The sequence below is a fragment of the Silene latifolia genome, chromosome 3, assembly GCF_048544455.1.
Source record: "Silene latifolia isolate original U9 population chromosome 3, ASM4854445v1, whole genome shotgun sequence".
Taxonomy (NCBI): Eukaryota; Viridiplantae; Streptophyta; class Magnoliopsida; order Caryophyllales; family Caryophyllaceae; genus Silene; species Silene latifolia.
Window position 1 is genome coordinate 24,698,308 of NC_133528.1, and position 27,251 is coordinate 24,725,558.

At 37.7% G+C, this 27,251-nt stretch overlaps 4 protein-coding genes and 3 long non-coding RNA genes across 9 annotated transcripts; all 7 read right to left on the minus strand.

The window, feature by feature from the left end:
• Positions 1–1,952: 1,952 nt before the first annotated feature.
• On the minus strand, positions 1,953–6,640 carry LOC141648845 (uncharacterized). Its single transcript, XM_074457557.1, has 7 exons — positions 6,566–6,640; positions 6,352–6,463; positions 5,970–6,148; positions 5,762–5,882; positions 3,237–3,392; positions 2,186–2,453; positions 1,953–2,038 (listed from the first exon to the last, which is right to left on the minus strand). The coding sequence occupies exons 1-7, from the start codon at positions 6,622–6,624 to the stop codon at positions 1,953–1,955; spliced, it is 981 nt and encodes a 326-aa protein (XP_074313658.1). The 5' UTR covers positions 6,625–6,640.
• Positions 6,641–10,150: 3,510 nt separating this feature from the next.
• Positions 10,151–12,247, minus strand: LOC141645997 (ATP-dependent DNA helicase pfh1-like). Of its 2 annotated transcripts, XM_074454125.1 has the most exons (3): positions 10,871–12,247; positions 10,570–10,784; positions 10,151–10,461 (listed from the first exon to the last, which is right to left on the minus strand). In XM_074454125.1, the coding sequence occupies exons 1-2, from the start codon at positions 12,126–12,128 to the stop codon at positions 10,597–10,599; spliced, it is 1,446 nt and encodes a 481-aa protein (XP_074310226.1). In that variant the 5' UTR covers positions 12,129–12,247; the 3' UTR covers positions 10,151–10,461; positions 10,570–10,596. The 2 variants fall into 2 exon arrangements, with proteins under 2 accessions (XP_074310226.1, XP_074310225.1); XM_074454124.1 differs by having other exon boundaries at positions 10,570–12,247.
• Positions 12,211–13,794, minus strand: LOC141648846 (uncharacterized). The gene has a single exon (XM_074457558.1). It carries the CDS (start codon positions 13,792–13,794, stop codon positions 12,211–12,213), a length of 1,584 nt encoding a protein of 527 aa, XP_074313659.1.
• On the minus strand, positions 13,404–15,076 carry LOC141645999 (uncharacterized). The gene is made up of 3 exons (XM_074454126.1): positions 15,013–15,076; positions 14,485–14,920; positions 13,404–13,925 (listed from the first exon to the last, which is right to left on the minus strand). The coding sequence occupies exons 2-3, from the start codon at positions 14,689–14,691 to the stop codon at positions 13,830–13,832; spliced, it is 303 nt and encodes a 100-aa protein (XP_074310227.1). The 5' UTR covers positions 14,692–14,920; positions 15,013–15,076; the 3' UTR covers positions 13,404–13,829.
• Positions 15,077–15,157: 81 nt separating this feature from the next.
• On the minus strand, positions 15,158–20,665 carry LOC141646000 (uncharacterized). Its single transcript, XR_012545259.1, has 3 exons — positions 20,577–20,665; positions 18,012–18,068; positions 15,158–15,277 (listed from the first exon to the last, which is right to left on the minus strand). It is a non-coding gene; the product is annotated as an uncharacterized LOC141646000 (long non-coding RNA).
• Positions 20,666–23,592: 2,927 nt separating this feature from the next.
• On the minus strand, positions 23,593–25,331 carry LOC141646001 (uncharacterized). The gene is made up of 3 exons (XR_012545260.1): positions 25,250–25,331; positions 25,094–25,155; positions 23,593–23,698 (listed from the first exon to the last, which is right to left on the minus strand). It is a non-coding gene; the product is annotated as an uncharacterized LOC141646001 (long non-coding RNA).
• A 144-nt stretch (positions 25,332–25,475) lies between these two features.
• Positions 25,476–27,216, minus strand: LOC141646002 (uncharacterized). Of its 2 annotated transcripts, none has more exons than XR_012545262.1 (4): positions 27,170–27,216; positions 26,852–26,974; positions 26,536–26,657; positions 25,476–25,518 (listed from the first exon to the last, which is right to left on the minus strand). It is a non-coding gene; the product is annotated as an uncharacterized LOC141646002 (long non-coding RNA). The 2 variants fall into 2 exon arrangements; XR_012545261.1 differs by having other exon boundaries at positions 27,136–27,204.
• Positions 27,217–27,251: the final 35 nt, after the last annotated feature.

Below are 27,251 nucleotides of genomic sequence, written 5' to 3' on the forward strand. Positions count from 1 at the left end.
TTCAACGGTAATTGGGTTTAGTTAATGTGTGATTTGTTTTAAACTGTGAACTATTTTTTTTTTTCATGTAGTTGCCTCCTACCATTTACGAAATTGTATGGCAGTGTTATACTACTACATTGGTCAGGTTAAATGTTATAGAACATCGCTGCAGCTAACCGCATACGTATTGGAAAGTCGTGTTTATCAAAGGATTAAACCGTCTTGCCAGAATTTAGTTAAGAGAAAAGTACGAATATTTACAATTAGTACAACCTAGGCTATCTTACACGGTAGATGCTTTTACCGCAAAAAGTAAGGTTGTCTAGTTATCATATGTTACTAAAGTTCCGCTACAATCCGATCTAATTGTCTCAAGGGTAACTAACCCGAGATGTTTCGCGCTTATATTTGGAAATGTGTTTTGGAACAGACCTGCTTCAAAATGAGTCAAAATAGTCTTGGCATATTTGTTGTTTAGGTTAGAGAGATTTTGTGGAGCATCCACTTCAATTCTTGAGTTCTAGAGAGAGCCTTAGTTGGCATGACTTTAACGTACAACTTAGTTGTCTTAAATTTGTCTGCAATGTCTTTGAGATAGGCCTGTTTACCCTGCATTGAATGAATGCGTATGAGTGGTTAGTCAGCGATAAATTTATGTTGTACCGTTAGGATGCCTTCTTAATCTGGCTTAAGGGTTCTCGGTTTTGCATGTGACTTGCACTGAATTATTTACATAATTAAATCGAGAATATTTGGGTTGTGTGATTTGTTTTGATATGTGGGGAATACACGGGGTTAGGGATTTCTATTTCCAAAGGTGTATAGGTGTGTTGAAGACACATGTGTTTAACAAAACTGCATTTAAATTATAATTGATCAGAGAGTGGAAGGTCTGGCGACTTTCATTTCCAAAAGCATTTCTAAATTTCGGTGTATGCAGATAGAGTATACTCTCCAGTTCGTCTCGCAACTTGAAATGTTGTCGCCATTCCGTACACGCAAAACATTATGCAATTAAGGAGTTAAGTTCACAGGAGTGTTTTTCGTGTTGTGAGTTAATACCTTGGAGTGGAAACGACATTGTCCTGATGACAATCATTACACGGATATGCGACTCCTATCTCTTCATCGTTGCCGATTGCCACAATTACCACAACCATGGTACAAGTGCACATCTTTAGGGTCAAACGGTGCGGCGTAACATGTAGCCGTGGTGTTCTTCTGTAAAGTGTTGTTTGCCTGTAATTTTAAAGAAGTAATGTTTGTTGGTGGTCATCGTTTGTAATCATTTTCGAACATCACCGTGTATATAACTCTAACGAAACGCCTAGTAATGCAGGATTACATTATGAGAAGTGTCGCTATTTAGTTTTAATATATATTACACTTACACTCTTTTTGAGGAGTGTTTCAATTCTTGTTATGGTACGATGGATTTACGGAAGGCGGACTTCAAAGACATGTTGTCTTTTTTTTTTTCGCTAGTAGACTTTTGTTTTGCTTGGCCCCGTAATTTTACTAATTGTTAATTGTGTAAAGTGTAATTAGGGCCATGGGTTTTGATGCATGAACTCTTACCAAGTCCTGAGTAATTGACCTCTTCTCCGCGGATCTAACATGATGAATGTTGAATGCGTGGTACAAAGGGAAAATCCTAGAGTTGATGGCATGGTTATGTCAGTCATGAATAACATTCTTTGCTACTCTAATTTCGTTTTCTTGGGTTATGAAATTACCTTTTTGGTAGCTTGGCATTAGAGTTTGTAAAGGCTACCACGGGAAAGCTTGGTGCTATGGATCGCAATGCCAAACATTCTTGCAAAGCGGATCCGCCCAAGCCGTTATTATCGAACTGTTCATGGTTTGCACATGCAAATTGCTATTAAAAAGGGTTTTTTTGATATAGTTTGTGTTTATAAAAGTGGATATTATCATCAACTTGAGAATTCACCGACTGTGATCGACAATCATTACTTCACAAGCATCGGTATCCGCTCTATGTTGGCACTTTGGTTTGGCAAAGATCGGTCAACATATATAACAACTCCTAGCACATCTAAAGTTTAAGCCGTAATTAATTATGCATTCAATAAACAAAAGGTTTTTTTAGTATCTTTCTTTTTTGATGCGGGTGCGTGTTTATGTGTGTGTGTGTGTGTTAAGGCTCGGACTATGCTGTATAGTTTAGTCCAGTTTGGCTTACCATAGCGGTCTTCAAGTGCTACTTTTCTGGGTATTGATCCAATTAATACGAAATTAAGTGCCTTAGGAGCTTCTTCACCAGATACAGGTTTGACAATGGTATCTATGTTGAAAAAGATGTCATAAATCTGACCATCAGGATTCTCTGAAGTTGCATCAACGTCTAACTTTAGTTTTGCATTAGAGATGTCGTATTCCAGGTTGTCCTGAATAACGCCTTGAAAAAATTCTAGCTCATGTTCGTGTAGGAAAGTCCTCATTTTAGTACCCTGCAATGCACGCAAACCTTTTTAGGTACACTTTTTCCGCATACAAATAGTAGCCTGGCTATGCAAATCGAATGAAATATGAGCGGGGGTAATTTGTTTCAACAGTTTTGGTAACACTGTGTTTTGGTGATAGCTAATCTATGGTACATATTAGTTGTTTAGGATTTCTAAATATAAAGATTGTGAAGGTTGCTCTAAATCTAGTACCTGACTAATTATCAGGTAAGAATTTGTGTGCATAACTCTTAAACTCTTTAATTATAAGATGGGTTAGACGTTGTATGCGGTTGGTTCTCAAAGTTAGTAGGAGGCCTCCACAGTACTTCTGAAAGTCCTGCTTTGCCTCAAAAGCACCTAAATACGAGGCTACTAAAATTAGCCGCTTTGTTGAATTATGTTAAATGAAATTGATTAAGCTATGTCAAACAAGCCCAAAGCGTAAGTAACCTTCTGAAAATATTCTGAGACAGGAAAATCATGCAATCAATAGAGACACATCTAACGCCATCTTTTAGCATATGACAGAAATCATATCAGTACTGACTAAGATTAATCTATGTGGCTTACCGCCGTTTATACATAAACTGGCTGCACCCTTTTATTTGATAGTTGACCATGGGCTAATTGACTAAGGCTCGTTTAGCTATTAAGTTAGTTGGTATATGGCTGACATATTTATAACTGCTCTTAACCATTCAATGGTAGTTTGCATATAATTCCGTTCATTCCTGATCCTAAGTAAATGTATAACATATAGATCGTAATTTAAATTCTTTAAATTACCTCTTCATCTTGGAATGTAATTATTTGTAGCTCCAACCCTTGGCCATCTGGCTCAGAATGCACATTTGTTTTTTCAATGACTTTAGCTCTAATAGTGTAGGGGCCAGTTGATCCTGAAAGTTCCTTGATGCGCTTTCGCCGAGGCCTCATGATGAGCTGCATAGATTTGCAAGCGTCAGCCGATTACAAAAGGAATCATATTTACTAAAACAAACGGTTCAACAATTGTCAGAAGACATAGTTGTAAGTATATATAATTATGTGGCAAGCATATTGTGGTTATCATCCAGGTATGCAAGCCATAGTGTTGGTGGTCTCTACATACATTTTTCAATACTATGCTATCAACGTATTTCTACGACTGAACTAATACTATAATCGAACACCTAATGTAAGAGCAAACGAAGTACGCCTTAGATACGGTCGAGAATAGAAAAATTTGGTTAAAGGAATAACTGTTTGTAGCTTACTGGTTTCTGATTAACTCTTATATATTTCTGAATTAGTATTGTTTTGATAATGGCAGAGAAGCTCCCTTTCTCTTATTTTTCTCTATCTTTATATATATAGATATATATAAATGTTTCTTGTTTCAGACAAATAATTAAAAGTATACTTTTGATATTGCTCTGCAAATTAGGCTTTAGGTAAATCTATTGAAAGTTTCCTAAGATATTGTGTGCCATACAATCTAAGATGTAAGTAGGGCTACCCTATAAGGTTTTATCCTTTTTTTTTTGGGTGGAATGTTACTTGTTGAGTATTGTATATAACTTTCTTATTTCAGGGGATTGTGTTGGAAGCATTGATTGTAGAGCTGCCATTTGTTGACCATTGCATATAATTGTCTTATTTGAGGGGATTGTGTTGTAAAAAGAGGATATGTAGTTAGTTTTGAACTTCTTTGGTTAGATGCGGGGTAATTTTAGGTTTCATGGTATGGTTTGTTTTGGTTTGTGTAGGTAATGAATTAGTAATGTTATAGGCGCTTCGTGGACTCGAGACGACAAGCTCTTTGTTGGGAAGAAATATAGTGTGTTTTCCACTGTAAGAATGTATTCGAAGAAATTTATATGCTAGTGTAAGTGTAAATTAGCTTACGTTAAACGGGTTTTGTTGAAGGGTTTTTTTGGGTTTTATGTTGCGAAGGTATATTTGACTTTTTTACCTTAAATGTTCAGGTCAGCATCGCACAAGTAATCCTAAAGTCTAAAGTAATGCAAGATCATTATAGGATTACGATAACTAATGTATAGAGATGTTAGGGTAATAGTAGTAACATAATTTTAATTAATTATTTAGCTGATTAGTAGTAGTTGATTGCATAAATAAAGACCAGGATTGCTGAACACATAGAGATAGATTTTCCATAATAAGTGCTTCATTCATAATTTCCAAAAGTGCACATTGTTTTTGGTAGTTAGGATCAAAGAGCCATAGCAGGATGCTCTTGGATGGAACACATAAGTAGGTAAGCTAAAGTGTTCCCAAAATATTGCAGACGCCCTATAGGCTTTATAGCACCACAATTTGTAGTAGAAGTGGTTAAGAGGCGCGTCGTAGGCTTGTTTGCTAAGAAAAGGACACATAGTTAATATTTACAGACATGCTGTTTACTAACAGCGGTGTTACTACAGTAGGTTTAGGTTAATTGCTTGTTGCCGAGCTGGCGGCGCCTTTCTTTTTTTTGGAAGGAGATGTAGCAGCTGCCTTTGCAGTGTTGCGCTTTGGGGTGGTCTGTGCGGGTGTTTCTGGTGTGGCAGCAGTAGTCTTTTCCACTTTGGGTGCTTTGAGGATAGGTGTGGCTGGTGCAGGAAGCACTTCAATCAGGGTAGTGTTGGGGACGAGTTTGGTAGATCTTTGGTGTTGTCGCGAAAATGTTGATTTGCGATTCTTGGTGCTCTTGTTTGTCACACTTGTTATTGGTATTTTCTCAGTAATGGTCATTGATGCCGGAAGTTTACGTAATGGTGGATATTCAGAACTAATTTGTACATCAATCAGTGTTTGGTTTGTCGGTTTCTGGATTGATTCCTCAAATTCCAGCTGCCTGGCTACCTTCGGAGTTGGTTTTGTAGGAACCATGTCTATCTCTTGTTCTTGTGGCACTGGATCTGGTATTTTTTCAGCTGGCATGGTTATGGGCGGGACAGCAACTACTTGCCGTAGAGCCCACTCCAATGTATTGTTCCTTGACAGTGCCGTCTTTGGTGAAACTTCAATTACGAAAGGCTGTTTTTTGAGGGTCTCAGAAACTTTACCAAATGTTGTGGTGTCCTCCTTTAAGAAATAACAAAGTAAAAGTTTAGGGGAGGTTGTGTTAAGGAGTAGCACGGGATTAGGTGTCTAATAGCTGTTGGAGTTGTTGAATTGGTGGATATAGGGCGGTAGTAAATGTGCTACACATGTAAGGGTTATATTATTGTTGTTTTCGCAATTACAAAGGATTATAATGCGTACAGATGGCTTTTATGCGGAGCCGCAACCTAATATGGAAAATGCGTAAACTGAGCTTTGTTGCATACCGAGTGCTGAAGGTGGAATATATCTGATGCAGACATCTGGAATAGAATTGTAGTGTCTGCTGTAAATGCTGTAATTTCCAATTGGTCAGTGCCATCAGATACTACACAATTGAATGTGATCCTGCATTGTAATGTAAAGTTTTAAGTAAAAAATGGGTGAGGTGCATGCACCCAGTATTTGTGTTGATAGTAAAAAGGGCTAGCTTACCGTGGCTCAGACAATGCTCCGTCTTTTGTACAATTCTCGCATGTGAAGGACTCTCCAGCTGCATAATCTGTCCTTTTGCCGCAGTGGGAGCATCCTAAATATGCGTTAATTTTTTTAAAATCTGGAGCAGGTATGGTTACATTCAGTTTGTAGCGCTCATCCTGAAGTGTGTTCTTGGCCTGTTTGATTGACATGTCAGTTATGTGTGCAAAAGTACTTTTGCTATATGTAATTAAGGCAACAGTTGTATTATTTCCGAGCAACATGTTTATGCCATATTTGTAATTGAGGGACTGTTTGTGTAATTCTATTAACCTGTGTTTATTTAGGTGTTACGAACAAACAGGTATGTGTCATCAGTTGTGTGCTCTTTTGTTAATACCTTTTTATTTTTCAGATTATTGAGGTTCACAATGGGAATCGGCATGTTAGGATCCCTCACTTTGTTGATTCGTGTTTGAAGATCGGTCAGAAGTTCCTTGCTACGACCCACCCTACAATCAAAGGTTTTATTTTTACAACATTCTGTGGGATATTCACGCACAAATGGCACGATTTGCAATAAATAAAAAAGTTGTTCGTGTTAAGTGTCATACCATTCTTTAAGGTTATCTACCTTAGGACCTATAGGGTTTGCATCAATTAACGTTGACATGGTGCCTGTCAAAGAGAACCCTGCAGTATACGTGACAAACTAACATTAAAGTCTGAGATCATTTAGGAAATTTATAAAGGCAAAACCAGCATGTAATACCTCTATAAGTAGAAACCCGTAAACCTGTGAATCCAACAACTGGTAGTGAGGCGACCAACGATGCAAGTTGTTCACATTCGTTACCAGATAGTTCATTCCACGCAGATACTACAATTGGTTGCTCAGTCCTGTTACATGTGCGACAGTGTCAGCACTGAGGTGGGGTTACAGGTCTAGCTATGTATGGAAAAAATAGAGACATTACCCATGGTCAGTAATCATAATCTCTCTGACAGTGTTCTTACGACCTTGTTTAGAAGTGACTTCTCGCGCGGCTGGCTCCACATAGAGTAGTGTTCCAATGACATCTGTAAGGCGTGGTATAAATATGCATTCACAAATACTAATTTATAACTATGTATAAATAGCTGCGCATGCCTTCATACTCACCAAATATGTCATAAGAGTTAGCTGTCTTTGGTACTTGAGAGACGCATAGGTATTCTGGGAGGCATGATCCAGGCGCGGACAGTGGGTGGATGAATGTCTGGCGGCCAAACCCCATTGTGTAAGGCAGTTCAGTAGGATCACGCCTGTACTGGTCTGGCAATGGTCTTATGGGAGCATTTGCGATCTCGTAAACCCCATTAGAGACAAGGGCATCTTGGTGGCCCGAAATCTGATCTCCGAACAATGTGCCTCTCATTTTATTGCCCTGCAAAGCGGGAAATATAAGTCATTCCAGAGATATAACTACACATATATGGAATGTCCAATGGAAGATGGTTTCAAGGTATCTAGGTCTACAACTACAACATGCGTAATAGGCTTGAATATTCGGAAATACACGAGGTTAATTCCACAGTTTTCCAAACATCTGTATAAGTTATGCTATACTCAATACACTTTCTACCTATTCGATAGAGAGAATGAAAGAAAGCGAGTTTAAAGACAGCTTGCGTGAATGTGCCTCTTTTATTTTTAAAACAGCAGGACTTAAGTTTATGCTCAAACATTAGAGTTTTTCACAAATAAAAAAATGCCATATAAACACCTTTAGCATGCAATCTATAAGCAGAAACAATGTCTGTTAATAACAGTTGTTGATATAAAAAAGTATTGCCTTATCATCTTGCAAAGACCACCTGTCATGGTAGAGCACATCTCTTGCAGACTTTTGGGGTTTCCCTTTCTGAACAACTTTTACTTTGACCTTGTAATTTGTGCTGTTGGTGTTGAGAGAGTCTAGGAACACCCTACCGTCTGCCATGATACTTTCCTGGTTAAGAGGTAACATAACTATATGTTAATATTGGAACTGTACATTTACTGTGAGCGTTTGGGTGGTTGCACTCTGCAGAAGGTAATAGAAGACGTTTCTTAGAAACTTATTGTTTAAACCGTATGGGCTTCCTTTAATCTCTATTTTAAAAAAAAAACTGTGGATTAAACATGCTTAATGGGAGGTCAGACCTTAAAAGGAATTCTCAGTAAAGATTACAACTATGGTTGTCATATTTACTTCCATTTACTTTAACTATTCATCAGATGAAGGCTGTATACCACAATTACACAGGGATCAATAATAAATACGGTTTTTACTGTGGTTGATTCCTCCGAATTTCTGTATCGACTCTCATAATTTCCATTTATTGAGGGGAGTGCTAGAAAGTTTTTCTATATACAACAAATAGATAAAGAAAGATAACAGCTGCAAAATGAGGGAAAACACTTGAACATCTCTAAGACTGGTTTATATCAGTGACTCTGTTTGATCAGACATAATCACCACTGAATTTTATTTACAATTACAAAACGTAAGCCATCAACTCCTAGTACATGTATACGATAAGCGATTTGCTACAATTTGTCCGGCAAAGAAATGCAGAGTTAAATTAAAAATAAACAGAGGTGACTGGTTTGAAGCTCGTACCTAGAATAAACTGTCGTTTAATGGTGTTGGTAACAGCGATTCCTCTTTGCAAATATTCCAAACTTCTTCTGCAAAATAAGGTGTATGAGTTTGTTTCTAGAGGGAAGAATTGAAAAGTGGTCAATGCTACACCTTTAAGGAATTGATTGACATTGAGTGTTAACCATTACTCTAGCTAGTACACAGTAGGGTTGTAGTATTGGATTTTTGAGTATATCCAGGGATTTTGGTAGGGTAGTGTGAGTATGTGTTATTAAAAGCAACAAGTCTTGCTATAGACGGATATATCCGTTGATATTAAGCGACGGGTCAAATAACTTTAAAGTGGTGACTTTTTTGGGCCCCACCACGCAAGTTGTTTGTTTTATGCATAATGTGGTATGTTACTTGGCTCGTTTTTAGTTATGAACGGATAGTTGCCGTCTAATATGAGATTTTGTGTATTAAAAGTCTTGCTATAGACGGATATATCAGTGACTCTGTATGTACTTTCGGTTTGTTGTTTTTTTTTTTATTTGTTTCGTTGAATTGCTATCTATTTAAATTTTAAGGTATATCATTCGTTTGTTATCTATTTTAATTTCGCACGAATATTTAACAAATAAATAGATTGTACAAGCACTAAACGTTTTTTAATTTAATTCTTTTGTTTCATATATACTGATCATTATATAAAAAGTGATAATTTATTTACTTAATTACATTCTACATTTTTTTTTTTTTCATTTTAATCTAACTCGACTCAGGCCAATTACGTATTTACAGTATTTTTTGCGTAACCTCAACCTTTTTAATATTCGTACTAAATTGTAATAGTTAGAGTAGAATTGAATGGATAGTAGTTAACAATTCAGTGACACAAAAAGAGTATATAAGGAACGTTTTGAGGGTTTATGAAATAATTAGTGTGTTTTGTTTTTTTTGGATAGAGTTTTATTGATACGTTGTACTTTATTTTATTTTATTTTTGTTTACGCCTATCTTTTTTTTAGGGGGCGTGTATGTTTGTACGTAGCTAATATGTTTGATGTACTTTTGCATCTCTACTTTTTTGTTTAATCTTTTTACTATTGTTATTGATGTAGTCTTATACAGCTAAGTTTCTATTCAGTTGTTTCAATTTTAGACACTTGCAAATGCGACGATGTGTCTTGTTAGCTTTAAATCAGCTCATTTTTTAAGCGAGTAAAGCTACGTTTCGGAGCTAAATATACATCATTCCTTATTATCGACATGCTCCATCGTTGAATTTTGCATTGAATCTTTCTTGATTCTACTATTAGTTGTTTAAATTTGGGAGTAGTTCTTTCTTTGGTTTCTTCATTTGATCCAGACCATTAGCAGTGTATTTTTTTATTAATTTTATTATTTAATTTATAACTATAATTTCCTATCTATGTTTTTTCTTTTTCCTTTTTTGTTAATCTGTTATTTTAGTAGGTCGATAATGGCCGGTTTTTTTTTATCTTGATTTGATCAAGAGGTTTTGCTGTTCTTAAAAATATGCTACCAAATGATTTCCATTTTTTTATATAAAAAAGCCAAAGGATCAACCATTAGTTTGTTTGGTGCACTATCCCGCCTGATCGGAAATAACATAGGTTGGGATAGTTCGCTAAATAATAACATTTGGTAGACTTAGCAAAATATCAGCAACAACACCAAACAAACCTAAAGCCACAATATAGCAGCATATAGTGTACGCGTGGCGCTCGTACTTTTTCCGGGATTTCAAAACACAGTAGGTTGGTTGGAAATTGAAGTTTCCACAGCCTGATGCAGGTTGCCAGGACATACATTGGACGGCCAGAGCATACTTTGTGGGCACAAAATTGTCACACCATTCACGTTAGGGCAACATTTACCTACAGATGTTGTACAGGAAAGGGAACGTCAGTTATTATTGTCTAACAAGTCTGGAAATATGGCAGCAGAAGACATGTATGCACTTAAAGAGAGATTTAGTTACTTACCTAACAAGTAAATGTGGCTATATAATTTCAGCAAGAGAAAGAGCATCGTAAGACACTACATTTTTGACAAATGTGGTCGGCACTGCTTCGGGACCTGGGACTGAAAAAACAGTTACTTGACTTGCTTTCCGCGCTCTTGAAAGTGCAACATAAAGCTGCCCGTGAGAAAAACATGGGCGTGGTAGGTACACAGCAACCTGGCTTAAAGTCTGCCCCTGGCATTTGTTCACCGTCATTGCAAAACTGAGTTTTAATGGGAACTGATTCCTCTGAAATTGAAAAGGGTAGTTAGTTGAAGGACCTGGTCTAAGTTTGATCCGTGGTATGAACACATGATCTCCTGTATGCTGTCCAGTCATTATTACACATTCAATCGAGTTTGGTAAAAAACGCTTGCAGATCAGGCGGGTCCCATTGCATAAACCAAATGATGGTTGGAGGTTTCGGATTAAAATTACGGGACAATTTATCTTCAATACAAGTTCGTGAGGACTCATTCCACCAGGATTAAGCTTGTTGATAAATTCGGCTGGGTAAACCGCGCAGTTGTCATCTAACATCGAATCATGGCTTGTGTAGGTTACAGGCTCACCTGGGAACTTGTCAATAAGGACGCTGTTGATGGCATCCACATCTTCGTTAAGTGGGGTCAGAATTGCCCGGTTTGTAAAAATGTTAGAACCAAATGTGCCACTGTGGTAGAGTTCTGGAAATGCAACGACAGCCAGATCAGTGATAGGGTCTACATTACTGGCGTCCACAACCTGTACAAGTCCAGCAGGAAGTTCAATATATTCATGTTCTTTGGTTTGTAACTGACCGTTTCCAAGCGACAGTAAGAAACGTGCAAACTCTGGGTCGGACTGCGCGCGTATGTTTTCAGTCAGTCTAAATTTTTGAAGTTGTGGCCAAAGAGGAGAGCTAACCAAACTGGCCTCAACCACTTCTTGTTGAGACTTTCTGGGTAGTATTGGAAGTGTTTGTCGAAAATCCCCCCCAAACACGACTACTTTGCCTCCAAAGAGCTGGTTTGGGTCACACAAATCCCTGAGAAGAATGTCAAGAGACTCGATATTCTGCCTTTTAGACATAGAGGCTTCATCCCATATTATCAAGCTTGTAGCAACTATCAATGCTGCCAAGCTACTTTGTTTAGGAACGTCACATGCCAACGAAACTTCACATTCCAGAGGGATTTTGAACCGTGAATGGGTAGTCCTGCCAGTGGGGATGTTTGCTGCGGCGATGCCTGATGTAGCTGTCGGCAAGACAATTTTACCCATAAGACGTACTTCAGCATACAGTGCGTTGTAAAGGAAGGTTTTCCCAGTACCACCTGGACCGTCCACAAAGAATGCGCCAGGTTTAGACCTCTGGACATGTTCCATGATTGTTGTGAACGCTTCTTTCTGAGCATTATTAAGCTGTGCCTTACACAATTTACATTCCTCTGGTATCGGTGCATCAAGGGCATCTACTATATCCCTGGTACGTCTAATTTCATCATCATTGCATGTATCTAGGTGGTCTAAACCAAATGTTGCCATGGTCTTGCCCATTGCTTCTAGATACCGCTCAACTTCTCGTGCCGTAAGTTGACTTACTTTCTGAGGGTGGTCTGGGTATCTATGGCGAAAGTCTTCAGATAATGAATCGTAATGTGTCTCCCATAACAAACAAGGATCTTTTGGGTGGGAAAAAATGAGCAAAGTTGAAAACGGGCGTCGTAGTCTTTGCGCAGGCATTTGATCGCGCATGCTTCGCCATGCACAACTCAGCAAGAAAGACATCTTGTTCTTCTAAGAGACCGTGTCGGAGTGCTGCCTCTTGGAACGTTGCACACGTATACCCTTTCACAGTCTTTAATGCTTCGAATGACGTAGGGCCTCGGATGTGTAGTAGCAATAACCTTAAGAAGAATCTTTCACCTTCGGCCGGCGCCACAAAAACGAGCCTACCAATCACAATTACCTTGTTCCTCCGTTCTTCCCAAGTTCTAGTTCCGGTGTCCCAGCGGAAGTGTTCTGTAAATTCGGCGTACAGAAGGCGTGGGCAGCCTTTTGTGGCACTTTTCTTGAAAAATTCAGTTAGGGGAGTGCGTGCTTTCTTTTCATCAGCAAGAACATTAGCCAAGTTATCAGTTGGCCTGAGCCGTACCGTCTGCATGTTGGGGAGGTGAACTTGTAGAGGCATTACTGGTGGGTGGGTTTCAAATAGATCAAATCCAAAGATTCTCCATGCTGCTTCGCAGGGAGAAACCCATCGCCCTGATTGAAACTGCGAAATTTCATCCACTGTCTTAGGATCATTACTATCCGTAACACTGAAAGAGATTCTGTCATGACCTTTGTATATGTATTTGTATAAATACTTAACAGCATGCATTGTTGAACATACTTCGACATTCAGGTGGCAGTCGAAGAGGGCTAGTAAATAGGGGTTATAAGGGATTACCCATCTGTTATCCATTTTGTGTCCTCGAATCGGAGTTGTTTTTCCTGTGTCGCGCCTCTTATATTCTGGATAACCAGCAATATTGGTCGTAGTAGTAACTGAAAAGGACTTTGGGTACTCATACTTGCATTTGCCAAACGTCTTTCGATGCTTCATGCATGAGCATTCAGGGTTGACCTGGCCACATGGACCGTGCATCATATGTTTCAGCACAGACTTACGTAGGCCAGGGTTAGCTGTGGTAGGAATTTCAGCACATACAAATTTGTCAAAATCAGCAGGACATTTCAGCCTGTACCCGTCTTTAAGTATGATGAGGAAATGCACGTGAGGTAGGCCTCTTTTCTGGAATTCAACAACATACACGTAAGCGACCACTTCTCCAAAGATCTGCTTTTCAACTATTTGCTTCTTCAGAGCCAAAAGCTTGGCCCGGAAAACTCTAGCTACTAAATCTGGTCGGTTTTGCGCTTCTTCTCCTGGAGCAAGAAGTTCTTTTATTTCAGGCCAGCCAGCGTTGCATGTCATAGTGACAAAGAGATCTGGCTTCCCAAACCTATGTACCAGGGCCATTGAATTGAGATATCTCTTTTTCATGTCTCTAGGTCCACCTAAAAAGGTAGGTGGCAGAATTACTCTTTTACCTACATTTGTTGCGCGGCATTCTCCATTTCCAACAGTATCAATGATTCCCTGGTACAATTCAGCTCTTATAGTTTCTTGATTGTTTCTGAAATAATCGAGCCTTGTATTCTCTATCTTAACATACATGTCAACCACATATTGTTGCAGACATCGACCACCTCTTAATAGCATATTTCCGGGGCGGTTTTGTAGCTTGTAGCTGTAATATTGTCGGCATGATATGACTTTATCCTTGGGACCATAACCTTGTTCTGTGCCTGTGTCAACATTGTGTTCGATTTTTTTATTTAGAATGTATATATTGCAATTTCTAAAACAAAGTTATATATGTAAGGTTAATTTAAAAATCTTTGAATGGGTACATACGGCGTAATTCATTTTCTAAGAGGCCCTCAACTGTCTGGGTGAGTTCTAAGTGAGGCCTGGCATCTGGCATTTGTGTTTTTGAGGTAGACATGTCTGGTGTGATCTTTCGAAGGCCCTGTACCCATCCGCATTCTCCAGCGGGAAAAAGCAGTGGGTACTGCAAAGGATCATAACATCCATAATAATGCATTATCCTGTGTGCTTGATTATCTTTTGCGGTGACAGTTATGTGAGGAGTGCTCGACTCGCTAGAGGATGAACTTTCCGTCCAAATCACAGCAACCTCATCTGACGTGGGTGCGTTATACACCCTTTGGTCTAATTTGTATTTCTGCTTAGCAATATATTGGTATTTTCATCAATGGGTAGTTCTCTTAGGGACCGAAAAAATCGTGCGTAAGGGTTTAACTCGGTTATTTGCATTAGGATATTAACTATATCTGGCCTTACCTCTGGAAAGCAACCTGAACGATTGAGCGCTTCATGGTGGCCATCATAGAAATAGAGCTGCAGATATTTTGGCCTACCATCATGTGGGAGCAAAGTAGGGACATGATGATACATTTGCCCATGAAGCTGAAAGACATAGATACCTTTGTATGTGGTTGCATGGAAGGTCCCGCCTATTGAACTAAATGCAAAGAGGTTGTTGTACATCCTTGCAAATGTTCGGAAGTGAACGGCGTCTTCATCAAAAGAAGTATACAGTCTTACCAGCTCAGGAGGGTAATCATTTGTAGGTAATTGAATTGTACCGTCTCCACAATGAGAAAAAAGCCGTTTCGTATGCAAGCTTATTCGCCAAGCACTTTGGACGGGGAGCTTACGGTCGGCGGTTTTAGTGGTTCCAAAGGCAATGGATTGTCCACATGTGCAGGAGGTAACCCTGTTAAAAAAGGGCACCATAGTGTGTAAGTTTAAGTATTGGCTACTATTCTCTAACATCCACATTACTTGTAGATCAGTAATAGAGCTTACGCAATCGATTGATTTGGGCTCTCCTTCTCTTTTTTGGGCGTGGTGGTGGCAGTGTTTCCGGGGTGTTCCTGCAAACAAAGAATATGGGAATCTGTAATAAGTATCGTAAAAACATAAGGAATATAAGGTGAAGGCTATACCTATTTCTACTATCAGGCTGTCGAAATGTTGCTCTTGATCGTTTCCCACGCATAACTGGTGTAGGTGGTGGAGCACATAAGCTGTTGTTTGTACATGTTGGCAAGGCGTTTGAGGTGAAAGGATACTGCACCGATAGTAATGCCAAGTTAATCTTTAATATAGATAGGTAGAAAGCCATTATTTGACCAACGCAACAAACACCCAAAGGTAGTAATTAAAGAACCTGACTGCCAGGATCCAATTACAAGCTGCTATAATATCAGAAGGGGAACATAGTAATAGTAATGTAATTATGTAAGCCACTCAGTCTACAAATGTATTATGCACCTTTAGACATGCAACATATATACGAAGATTACCACAGGACACCAATTTAGGATTTAGGTGACACATGCCATAGCAAAAGGCCTGTGTAATAACTAAACTTGATTTCAAACCTGCTTTCTATTAATCTACTAAATTACACCCTTTTAATTTAACAAACTTGTTTTGGTGTAAATGGTTTTAGTTTGTCCAATTACTTGTTAGGCGACTACTTGTGCATCGTTAAGCGTTTGATTTGTATTGTTTTAGGTACCGAGGATACGTAGGCTCCAGATGTGGCCTCAACTATTCCTATGGTTAATGGAGTAATTTCTTCTTTTTTTAAAAGTTTGATTGTATTACTTCCGCATTTTTTTTTTTTGTGTAAGTATTATTTTTGGGTTACCCGTTGTTTGTTTTATTGTTCTAGTAAGAGGATAGTTCCCTGTTTACATGTGCTAGGGTAGCATATCCAATTTTAAATCGCGTAAAAAAATTAGGAGTGACTTATAAGCATTACTAAGTTTTTAGATTTTTTTTTAAAAGAACAACATAAGTAGTATATTCGATTAGCAAAAAGGCATTCGCCTCAAAATACATCACATTGAATGAGCATACGTGCAAGATAGGCACAGCAAACCACACATTTATAGTATCATAACGTTACAGTTCGATATTTCGAACGCCTAGGATCAGTACAAACAAAGCAGAAATGCATTACACCTAAAAACAGTTAAGTAGCATGGTGCCAAAACTAAACATATTCCATGCTGCAGCTACGGTAACCCATACCATTCCTTACATAGCTAGCCACTATCCTTTTTTGAAGCGGTCAAACATTTCTTCAACATGTTTAGAAACTCTAAAGTACCGGGGGGGCTTAGCTCTTGCAGGTCGGACGTGAGATTTGTGCTCGCAGGTTGAACACAGTTTGATTTTTTTAGGGGGTGGAGGAGGACCATTAGGAGGAGGGATTTGGAAAGCCTTAGCGCGTGGAGTTGTAGCCCCTTCCTCAAGGAGCAAACATGATGGTTCAAACTCTTCCTCTATGCCTGTTAGTCGTGCCTTTGAAGCAAGGTAGGTTTCTCGTGCTAGCGCACAGTTAAGAATGACACGATTAGTGGCTGGAGTATCATAGTTTGCATCTATGATTTCAATGTTAAGTATTGGGGCAACATATTCAATCACTTTCTGGGCTAATTCATGTTTTGCAGATTCTGGAAATTTGAAACAGCCACTAACCATGTCTTTTTTCCCACTAATTACTCCAGGGAGTGACACGGTAATAAATGCAGTGTACCGTTCCTTCCCGTGCCGAAGGGTATCCATTGTAGTACAGTGAATGGGGAATTTTTCAGTCAGGTGCCTTAACAGGGTAACATAGTCAAGCGTGACCACTTTGCGGGGTCCTGGCAAGGGCTCCTGAAGTTCCTCATTCAGCGGGAGGTTAGTATGGCCCTTCATAAGTTCTTCTAACTCTCGCTTTTTCAGGTTGTAAAGGCCGGCAAACCTTTGTGACAGTTCCCTTTTGGTGTGGGTGAAGTCCTTGACAGTGACATTATATTTAGTCATTAGATCGCGGACAGCGTGCATAGCCGCATGTTCACACGACTCTTCAGGAGTTAAGGCTGGACCGCCAGTGTATATAAAGGCAACTGGTTCACCCTCTGTGCGGATTGAAAGGTGGACGCTATTACCTCCTTTGGCGGCGTAGCGATGCGAGGGCTTGAGAACCGAAGGCATTCTCGCTATTTGCTCTAGCAAGGGTTGGAGCAGTACTACTACTTGTATAGATGCGGGACCTAGGACGTGATTTTATTAGTTTCCTACATTAAAAGACCTGGGAATAGAAAAACTTGTAATGTCCTATCTCTAAAATGAATAAACAGGCCGGTGGGCGACAAAGATCGTTAAAACGCAATAGGTGTATAGAACAGCACTTCATAGTTTTGCAATGGTATGGGGTTGCAGGAAGGCAGCTGTTAATTATTTGTTTTTTTTTTTTTGAGAAGTTACATTTACATTTTAAACTAAGGTGCGCTATGAGCTAGCATTAGTATGTACAGTTTATTGCTTATCATACATACACAAGTTAAGTTTGTTTGTATAATATTTTTTTGTCTGTTTTCAGTACACATTATGCATTCGTTTATTCTGTATTGTCCCTTTTAAGGATAAAACTTCAGGCCATGGTTATTGATGTTTCAGTTAGACAGTTTATTTAACTGGCCTCATATACCCTACTATGAAAAGTCGCACATTTGTAGTTACACATTAAACATGCTACACACAACATAACGCAGACAACTCATTCACTTTTAGCATGCATTTTCCTCTTAGGTAGTACTTACAGAAATTCCACAAATACGAAAAAAAACACTCTCTACTTCTAAGGAAACGGTAACATGCTTACCAGAAAACATAACATAGACAATATTTTACTTGAAATGCAGTACGTAAAGGTTCGTAGAGTACAAGAAATTGTATATGTGAATGTATATATACCGACTAATGAAGCGCGAATAAGGTAAATTAAGCACGTAAACAGACTATACCTTTGGTGAGGCAGAAGAAGAACCCGGTGAGTTCCCAGCTATACTTTCCCAACTCCCCTGCATTTTGCAAGTTTTTCCAAATTATTTGAGCCTGAGTACATAAAATAATTGCAAGGATAAACCCCAACACTTTGTTTATATATATATATATATATATATATGCATATACAAGTACAATGTAATGTTAGGTGTAGAATGTAAATAAAATAATACACTCACACTCTAGCTTTAACTACAGCCACTATCTCAAATGTATACAAATTATAGGTCAATATGTAAAGTTTGGGTTTAAGAATTACCCATTACATATGTCCAATTCAATATTAATGTCTAGTTAGCCTTTTTGTTTGGGAGGTGGGGCTTATTCTAATCCCGAAAAATGTTGTCCAGATTACTACCACCAATAGTTGGTAATTGCGATTGCACATTATAGTTATAAATTAAATATTTTGTACAATACAGCACGCATTTCAAATGTACACAAAACATTATACGATGTCAGGTTGCGGTGAAACAAGCCGTGTCCTTTATATCGTTTTAAATTTAATCAGAAATTTCATGTACCGGTAAAATTGTATTTATTCAGTAAAACTTAGTCGTTCCGAGCTGAGCCGTCTTGCCTCAAATGCGTGTATATCTGTGTTCAGACAAATCGTCTGGTACATTTGGTACCATCAACTCTCAAGATTGAGTTACTTAAATCATGGGCAAATTGATATGCTTTTGTTTGTTAGGCTCAAAAGAAAAGAAAGGCTATTATGTCTTATAAGTAGTACCATTTTTCAATGGAAAGATAACTTATTCATTATTGTCCACCCATCTATGCATGATTCAGGGGATTGTGTTATTGTGATAGAATGTGATATGTTATGGTGCCTTACGTGATGCAATTGGTACCTTTTTTTTTCCTTTTTTTTTCTGAAAATATTATATGAGGTTTGAGGAAACTTGTAATCTAACTAAATCGCGAGTTACAATAGCAATCACCAGTTACAATAGTACACACTCTCTCGATATTATAGAGTTTATGTAAAGTTTGTTTGCGTGCTCTTAGGTAACTCCCGCGATATTATTAAGTTGAAGTAAAGTTACAGCTTGTAATATTTGTAAAGGTTTTATTTATATAAAAATAAGTATATATTTTGATAGTAATAACAATAATTATTTTAATAATTATTATTAATTTAAACAGTAATAGTAACAGTAATATTAGTATTAATAATAATAATAATAGTAGTAATAGTAATAGTAATAATAGTAATAATAGTAATAATAATAATAATAATAATAATAATAATAATAATAATAATAATAAAAATAATAATAATAATAATAATAATAATAATAATAATAATAATAATAATAATAATAATAATAATAATAATAATAATAATAATAAAAAATTAGTTGCTTGTGTTTTAAAAACAAACCCCAAAGCTGTAAATCTTCAAGGATCCTTAAGCGATTTGGTTAACTCAGATGTAAGGATCGAGTGGTATTTTCTTTACATTGAGTCGGTATATAAATGTAACAAACAAACGTATAAATCGTCAAGACCGTAAGAGAGTAATTCCAAGTCATTAAATATAGAGTATGCCTTTGTAGCGAATTTACACACGTATTCAGACAAACGTGCAATTCCTAGTGGCGTTTCATGAATGGGCCCCATTTTCATTTGAAGCCATGCTCCTATATGCAGGAAGCAGTGACATCTGTTACCATTCATAAAATTTACAAATACAAATCCAAGATCTGAACAGTTCAGGGTGTAATTTCAGTAAACCAGATTAGTTTGGCCCTCTAAACGCCCAAGAATTATAAATCGGCAAGTTGTTTAGCTAAAAGAGACAATTAGCTGCACTTGTTTTAATGTTTGTTCACCGGGACAATGCCCAATGTCCATTACATTAAAAGTATTAAATGCAGGCATTTAAGGATAAAATAATGGACACAGTCCTCCGCCAGCAGCTGTTCCCACAGCTGTTCGGGTAATGATAACTGTTGCGTGGAACGTACATTCCTTGCGGTATTATGCTGAGGCACTGATAGCGTTTTTTTTTTAAAAACCGAGATCATTATCGTGTACTGTGGGCGCATCTGTTTAAGGAGGGTTAAGGGAAGTGGGGAGGGACATGATCTTGAACATATCAGGCCACTGCTATTCTGCAGCTTATGTAAATGACTCAAGTATTGCAGTAAAATTCTTCATGTAAGGCCTTTTGCATCTATGTTAAATTCAACTTATATGGAATATGCATCTACAAGTGGACGTAGATGCAGTCTTCAAACATTTATGAGTAGACATTGTTCATTCAGCCTAGTAGTTTAAACAAAAGTGTTACTAAATTCAATGGGTGATGATATGCAACTTTCAAAGTTATGCAGGTGGCCAGTGTCAATGGACAGGAAAGTGCAGATGACAATTATTTCCTCTTTTTTTTCAGGAATTGTATTTTTTTTAAAGACAGGGAAAGCACACAGACGTTGAAAGCATGCATCAGAAATAAGTGTAAGTAGCGCGTGTAAAAATAGGGTGAGCCTATTGAAACGGCTAGATCAGCATACCTGATAAGTGTAGTGCACATATTCCCATAATAGCAAACCTCACTATGCAGGATAGGTTGTTGTATATACTTAGAGGTAGTATATAAGCGTCTAATGTGAGATGTTTGGAATCTCTTGAACAGTCTCACTGCTTGCGGCCTGTTTTGCGCACAAACAAAAACTCGTAAATGGTAGATGTAACAATCCTATTTACCAAGTCAGGTGGAAAAAGTAGCAGTAGTGTCAGGTTCTTATCCAGTAGAGTAAACAGAGTAAACAGATCTGACACCACAAATCAAAGTCAATGCTAAAGAAGCATATAGTGCAAACAGCAAACCAGAACATAAAAGTTACCATTGATAGAACGTTTGCATACATTGTTCAAAAGCAGATTTCAGAAATTCTTTAAACAGATTATAGTTCTGAAACCAAAGTCGAATGACTTTCTACTAACCAGACACCCTAATTTACAACTGTCATAGAAGTGCCTAAATTCCCAAAATAAAGGACACCATGCTATCCTTCGCACGACAGTACAAAATGTTAGCATACGGGAAAGGAAAGACTTTCCTAACCGGTAGAGAGACCGAAACACAAAGACAAACTACTTGTCACTAATACATTACTATAATTTACATGCACAAGAAACACCCCGAAAACCTTCCAAAAACAAACACCTGCAAGCTATATTACAAAGGCAATCTTCCAGTAGTTAGCCTCCAGTACTACTTATTAGCGTAGTTATATGCTGAAACTCTAGCAGTCGGAGTCATAGTACCCCTCACTGCCTGAGTTTTCAGAATCCCACATACTAAAGTCATCCATAACCTCAAAGCTTTCCTCATCTGACCACCCCGCCTCTAATTGACGATGGAATTCAGCTTTTTCCTCGTCATTAGTAAAAGCCCTGCAGACACAATACATTTGAACCACCCTGTGCTCACGTTCAGCTGTTATCATACCCTCGACATTTTCGGTCACTAATTGCTTATTATAATCAATAAACACTTTTGATGTTTCGGTTCCCACCAGAAACATTTCAGCCCAAGCTTTACAAACCTCAGCCACATTCCGCTTATCAGCCTTGGCAAGCCTATCAAAGACATTAGACATAACCACGCCTAAACCAAGTGCTGGATGGTGAGTTGTAGTACCATCCTCTGGTTCAGCTTTCTTTACATCAGCATTTGTGAATATCTCTTTTGAATTGAATTGATCCTGCTTCCATTTAATGTAGCCTGTGATGAACCCCTTTTTATCCTCTTCATCTAAGTAGAAAAGGCGTGTGCATGTAAAAGGTTCCATATTAGTCCCTTTTTTTTTTGAGTTTTTTTGATGCTTTGGAGTTATGATCAAAATATGTTTATGTTGAGGGATAGATTAGTGGAGCATGTTTAAGTTTATATAGTAGGTGAGGGGACAAGTTTCATAATGACTGATTTTGGCAACTGAAGAGTCACATATGACATCACTCTAGCTAACTTAACTCTTTTGAATAGTTGTGTCTTGTCAGTAGTTGGGATTTTGATGGTTTCCCTTCCTTTTTACTATTCAATGAAGTTTCTACACTGTTCTTTCACGTAACCCTTGATTTCGTTTTTAACTGCAACTGTTCATTTATTAAGTTTGACTTTTGTAATTATGCTGTGATTAATTATGTTAACATTTTGATTTAAGTTTGTGGTCATGGATTACGGTTTCTTTAGGTTTTTTTTCTCTTTAATTGTCATTAAGGTTGTAATATTGTTACATTTGCGGTCAACCGTTACCAACACTGATACTGATCAATATCCTTAACAACTTTTAAATACACGACGCCTTTTTTTCATTTTTTTTCACAGGTTGAATTTGATGTAATATCAGCTTGCAACAGTCAACTGTCGTAATAACACTGCTACGTCGATAATCCAATATGGTTAATAGGTAAATATAAGTATAATGTACCATACATTATGTGTATTTGTGGGTTCTAAATATTATAAGGCGCATGGTAGTAGCCTTAGATTAATTTGTTGCTGCACAACGAGCTATTACTTGGCAGCACACACACTTCACTTCTAAATCTTTAGCTGAGCCTGCAACTCTTCCCGAACTTCGTGGTAGCCGCACTCGCATACTGATATGACCTAATCGTTCTGCTGAAATTGGTAGCGTGTTTTAAATTTTCACGTGCATCAACGTAATAGGGAAGGACCCACATATCTAGATATCTATATATATCTCTCTCTATAAATAAACCAAATATATATATATATATATATATATATATATATATATATATATGTACACATACACACACACCGATACACGCAACCACATACAGACACAGACGCAAACACACAGACACACACACACACACACACACACACACACATATATATATATATATATATATATATATATATCAAACACAGATTCTAAGAACTTACAATACCAACAGGAAGGGCAGAAGCACAAACTATTTGATTGGGCCTGTTGCCCTGAGTTTTTTTTTTTTTTTTTGAAATATGGATACAATAAATATGCATCCGTAAAAAGAATGTTGCCAGCCGATCACTTATGGATATAATATTTAAGCAGAAGAACACAGCAGGAGTTACATGCATTCTTGGGCAGATTTAGCTGAAATTTACGTACCGTTAGGCAGCATAAAGGGCAGTAGATGTTGCTGGTAAACTCCCAAACCCATTATCCTGCATACTGCAGCCTCTTACTATGTAATCATCACTGCACACCATCCTCTCTAGTAAATCAGAAACACTGAACATTAGATATAGTGTAAATCAGCCTTAGGGAACATTAAAGAAATGATTATTGAAACTTAACTGACCATGTATGGGCCAAAAGAGACGGTAGTATTTAATGGTAATCCTTGTAGCGACTGTTCAGAGAGGATCGCCAACTTGCGTGCCCTACTACACCTGAACATGGCATTACCTCGTGTTAGTGTTCAAAAAACCATGGGTTGTCCGGTGCAGCTACGTAGCTGCGTAATAATTAATGAATATAGACAGCTGACCTTAAGCAAGATACCTCTGGTAATATTGTAGACCTGCTACCCCAGAAACATGCCCTGCACGACCGCGCCCTGCCCGAAAGAGCAACTAACAGATAGGGTTGACATAGATAATCCTGCACCAGACCTGAACACAAGTACGTTTATTGCATTTCTGAAACATTTACTGGGTAAGGCCAAAATCACAAATGAACATAGCAAATCAGCCAGTTGAAGTGCGGTGTCCACGTTTAAACATAGAACTAACTACTGGTGACAATAAAGTAAGGTTTGTTTCTGTTTTAGAAACAAAAGTTTATAAAAAGTCAGGCGAACGTACGTTCAAGCGGTCTGCAGGTAGGTGCAGGTTAATCACCAATCACCGGTGCACACAACAAACCCTGCCCACTGTCATCAACAGTTAATGTTCCACTGCAGTCTCTGTTTCGGTCTTATACAACCCATTTCTGCCACCCATGAATACGTCAACATCACAGCAAGAAACAAATCAGAAATCGCAAGGCCTCACCGAAGCTAAGGGCATGGATTGAAGGGGAAAGATCAAGCGTGGGGAAGGTACTTGAGGGGTAACTATCCATAACCACAGTGAACTCCTCATTTTAAAAAGGGCAAGGATTAACCAAAAGGACCTGCAAATTGATGACCCAAAAAGGCGCAACTTCAATACAGCGAACAACTGACCACACCCTTTAATCTCACAAATCTATTTTAGATTCATGTACACATTTACAACACCCATAACAGGCCCTTAAGCCTTAGCCAAAGAAGGTGTAACGGCAATAGACTCAAATAGAATGCACTGGTCACACCTTCAATCTCACCAATATAAATCTACTCTCGTCCCGTCCAACCTCCAAGATTTCGACTCTAGTAACTCTAGATTAGGCTTTTTTATTCAGTAACCCCACTGCAGTAGCTGAAACCATCCATACTTAGCCCAAATTAAAATCCCAAATAAACACCAAAAGGCGCTGAAGTAATTATTTCCGAGATTCACACGTACAAATTTGTGATTGGTAATCCAGTAAATAGTTTTGAACTGCCCTAGAATTGCCCTTAAATAAATTTGTATTTGCGATTAAATCATCTAAAATCACAAATAACATTGCCTAAAAGCTATCATCGTATAAGACGCCTCCTTTCTGCTTGATTGTAATCAAATTGCACCATCAGTATATTTAAATGGCCATATAAGCTAAAAAACAATATGATATAGCAATTACCGTTATAAGTAAACGCACTATTAACACAACAATACACACATTGATATCTTATAAACACTGTAAAAATTTATTTTGGGCATTAGAATGTTAGGAGGAAAATAAAATCAAAAGGGATTCAAGTTCATTGTACGTTAAATATAACCCATCTCGAAGAAATTACGTAACCAACGTCTATTTTAACTTAATGCAGAAGCAATTAAAAAGGAAAAATCAGGAACTCCAACAATTTAAAAGGGAAGTAATCGTACTATGAAAGGATTTCCAAACTGTCTTAAGCTAAAACATAGTAGAACTAATACCTCCTCTTATCAATTACATCGCCACCTCGAACCAAGACACCTCCAACCACGACGACAACAACCTGGTTATTAAAGCCAGTCCCAATTAGCAATCAAGCACCCTAGGAAGTCAACAATTACAATAAGGAAAAAAGGAAATAAAAAAAATAGTTGTACCAAGACCACAAAGAAGATTCAATAATCAACAGCTGAGCATCGAGAATTACGTGATAGCTCTTTTTACATTGGTGTAAACATCATTTGGCCCACATCTTTGGCCATCGCCATATCTCAAAAAAGGCAGACTTAGCGATAATTTATAAGAACAATCTGGTATAAGCAAAGTTATCATTTGAAGTGTAAACTAACACAGCAATAATAAAACCTTTACGAAAGAATTGAACATACCTCCGATATTCCGGCTTCATCCTCACCGACAAATCAAGCTGAATCGAAAAAAAATAAGAACAATGAACAAAACCAGCATTAAGAAATTGTAACTACTGTAAAGAATCGCAAAAAACCTAAAGTAAATTCAATTAATTATCTAGAAAACCAAATTTGTTGGTGATCTTATAGACACAAAAATGATGTGATGATACCAGGTAAGTACCAGGTGCGTATTGTTAAGATAACCGAAACTAAGAAACACCTTAATTCATGTTCATAAAAAGAAACTCGAGGAAAGCTTATGTGTAGAGAACAGACCCTTAGTGCTGAAGGATAAATATATTGTGAGCTTTACTCTCGCCCGATAAAAGTTTATGTTAACTGAGGACAAGTTCGTAGGTGCTCTAAATTGTCAAATCATCCTAATTTTAAATTATCAATTTTATTCATGTTCTTATTCTATATTACAAAGAATAAAATTGAGAAATTTGAACAAAAGGAAACTAACATGAGCTTCATCTCGACAATCTTTAAAAATCGGTTCATAATCATCCTGATCTTAAACCACAAGTACAATTTCAAAGAAAAAGTAAATAGGCATTATCGGCTCTAATTTCGGTTCGATCACTCTATTTCTACGATTGAAGAACACTCAATTTCGTAATCGCTAAAAACCTAATACCACCAATATTTCAAAGCAAAGGGAGATGGGCACAAAGAATTCAAATTAGAGTAGTCAAGCTCAATTGCAACCAATATACATCATCTCTAAATGACTTCATTATTTCTCTCATGATTCAGACTAAATTCTTATTCTCTCATCCTGTGTGTACCAAGTCTGCATAGAAGAGAGACATTTCACATTGTTGTTCTGACCTTCCTTATCCGGAAATTGTGTCGTCCTCTTAACCCAACTTCTATTTCATAAATGAGCTTATTATCTTAATTAACCCTAAACATAACATTAAACATCTATTTACCTCTCACCAACCTTCCCCTCACTACTATCTATGCCCTTACTACATGCTAAGATCAAACCACACAACACCCTGCAATAATACTGTTGTTATTACCTGACTTGTCACTGAAATTATGAATGCAAGGGTTTCTCCCATGTTAATAGCTCGGGTGTACTGGCAAGAGCTCCATACATGTTTCCTTGACTCGACATTTCAGCATGCTTCCAGATTATGTTCTGTGTTTACATACAGAAAACTGTAAGAGCAACACATTTAAAAGTACCAGGTAGTGGTTTTTCGCAACCCAAAAAATTGACAGATCAGATATCTCAGTGATGAGGTATCCCTACAGCGTGTTTCTCAGTAGTCCAACAATACCAATTACAATAAAATTACGAATATTCTTAACAAAGGCAAAAAATCACCTGACCTTCTGAACTTATCTGGTCTTCAATAAGCTCAGAAATGAACACCCTTAGCAAAGAACCCTTGAGATTTAAGGATGTAAAACTCCAACCAGTTGGTGGATCCAATCCCATTCTCACTTTGCAAACTGCAGAAGATAATATTATGATTAAAAAAAGCAACTCAATTATTAAATTGGCAACACCTCATTTTATTGTTCAGTAGTCACTTTGTGCAATTCTCGACACAATTTTCATGATGGGTTAACCATAAATAAGGGTTATAATGTACACATCACAAGAAATCTACCAGTACAGATCTCAATGATAACATTGCATATTACCTTGGACCTTCATTTCCTCCTCAAACTAAAATATATGAAGCTTCAACTGTTACAAAATGCAAAACCCAAATTAGCATCTCAC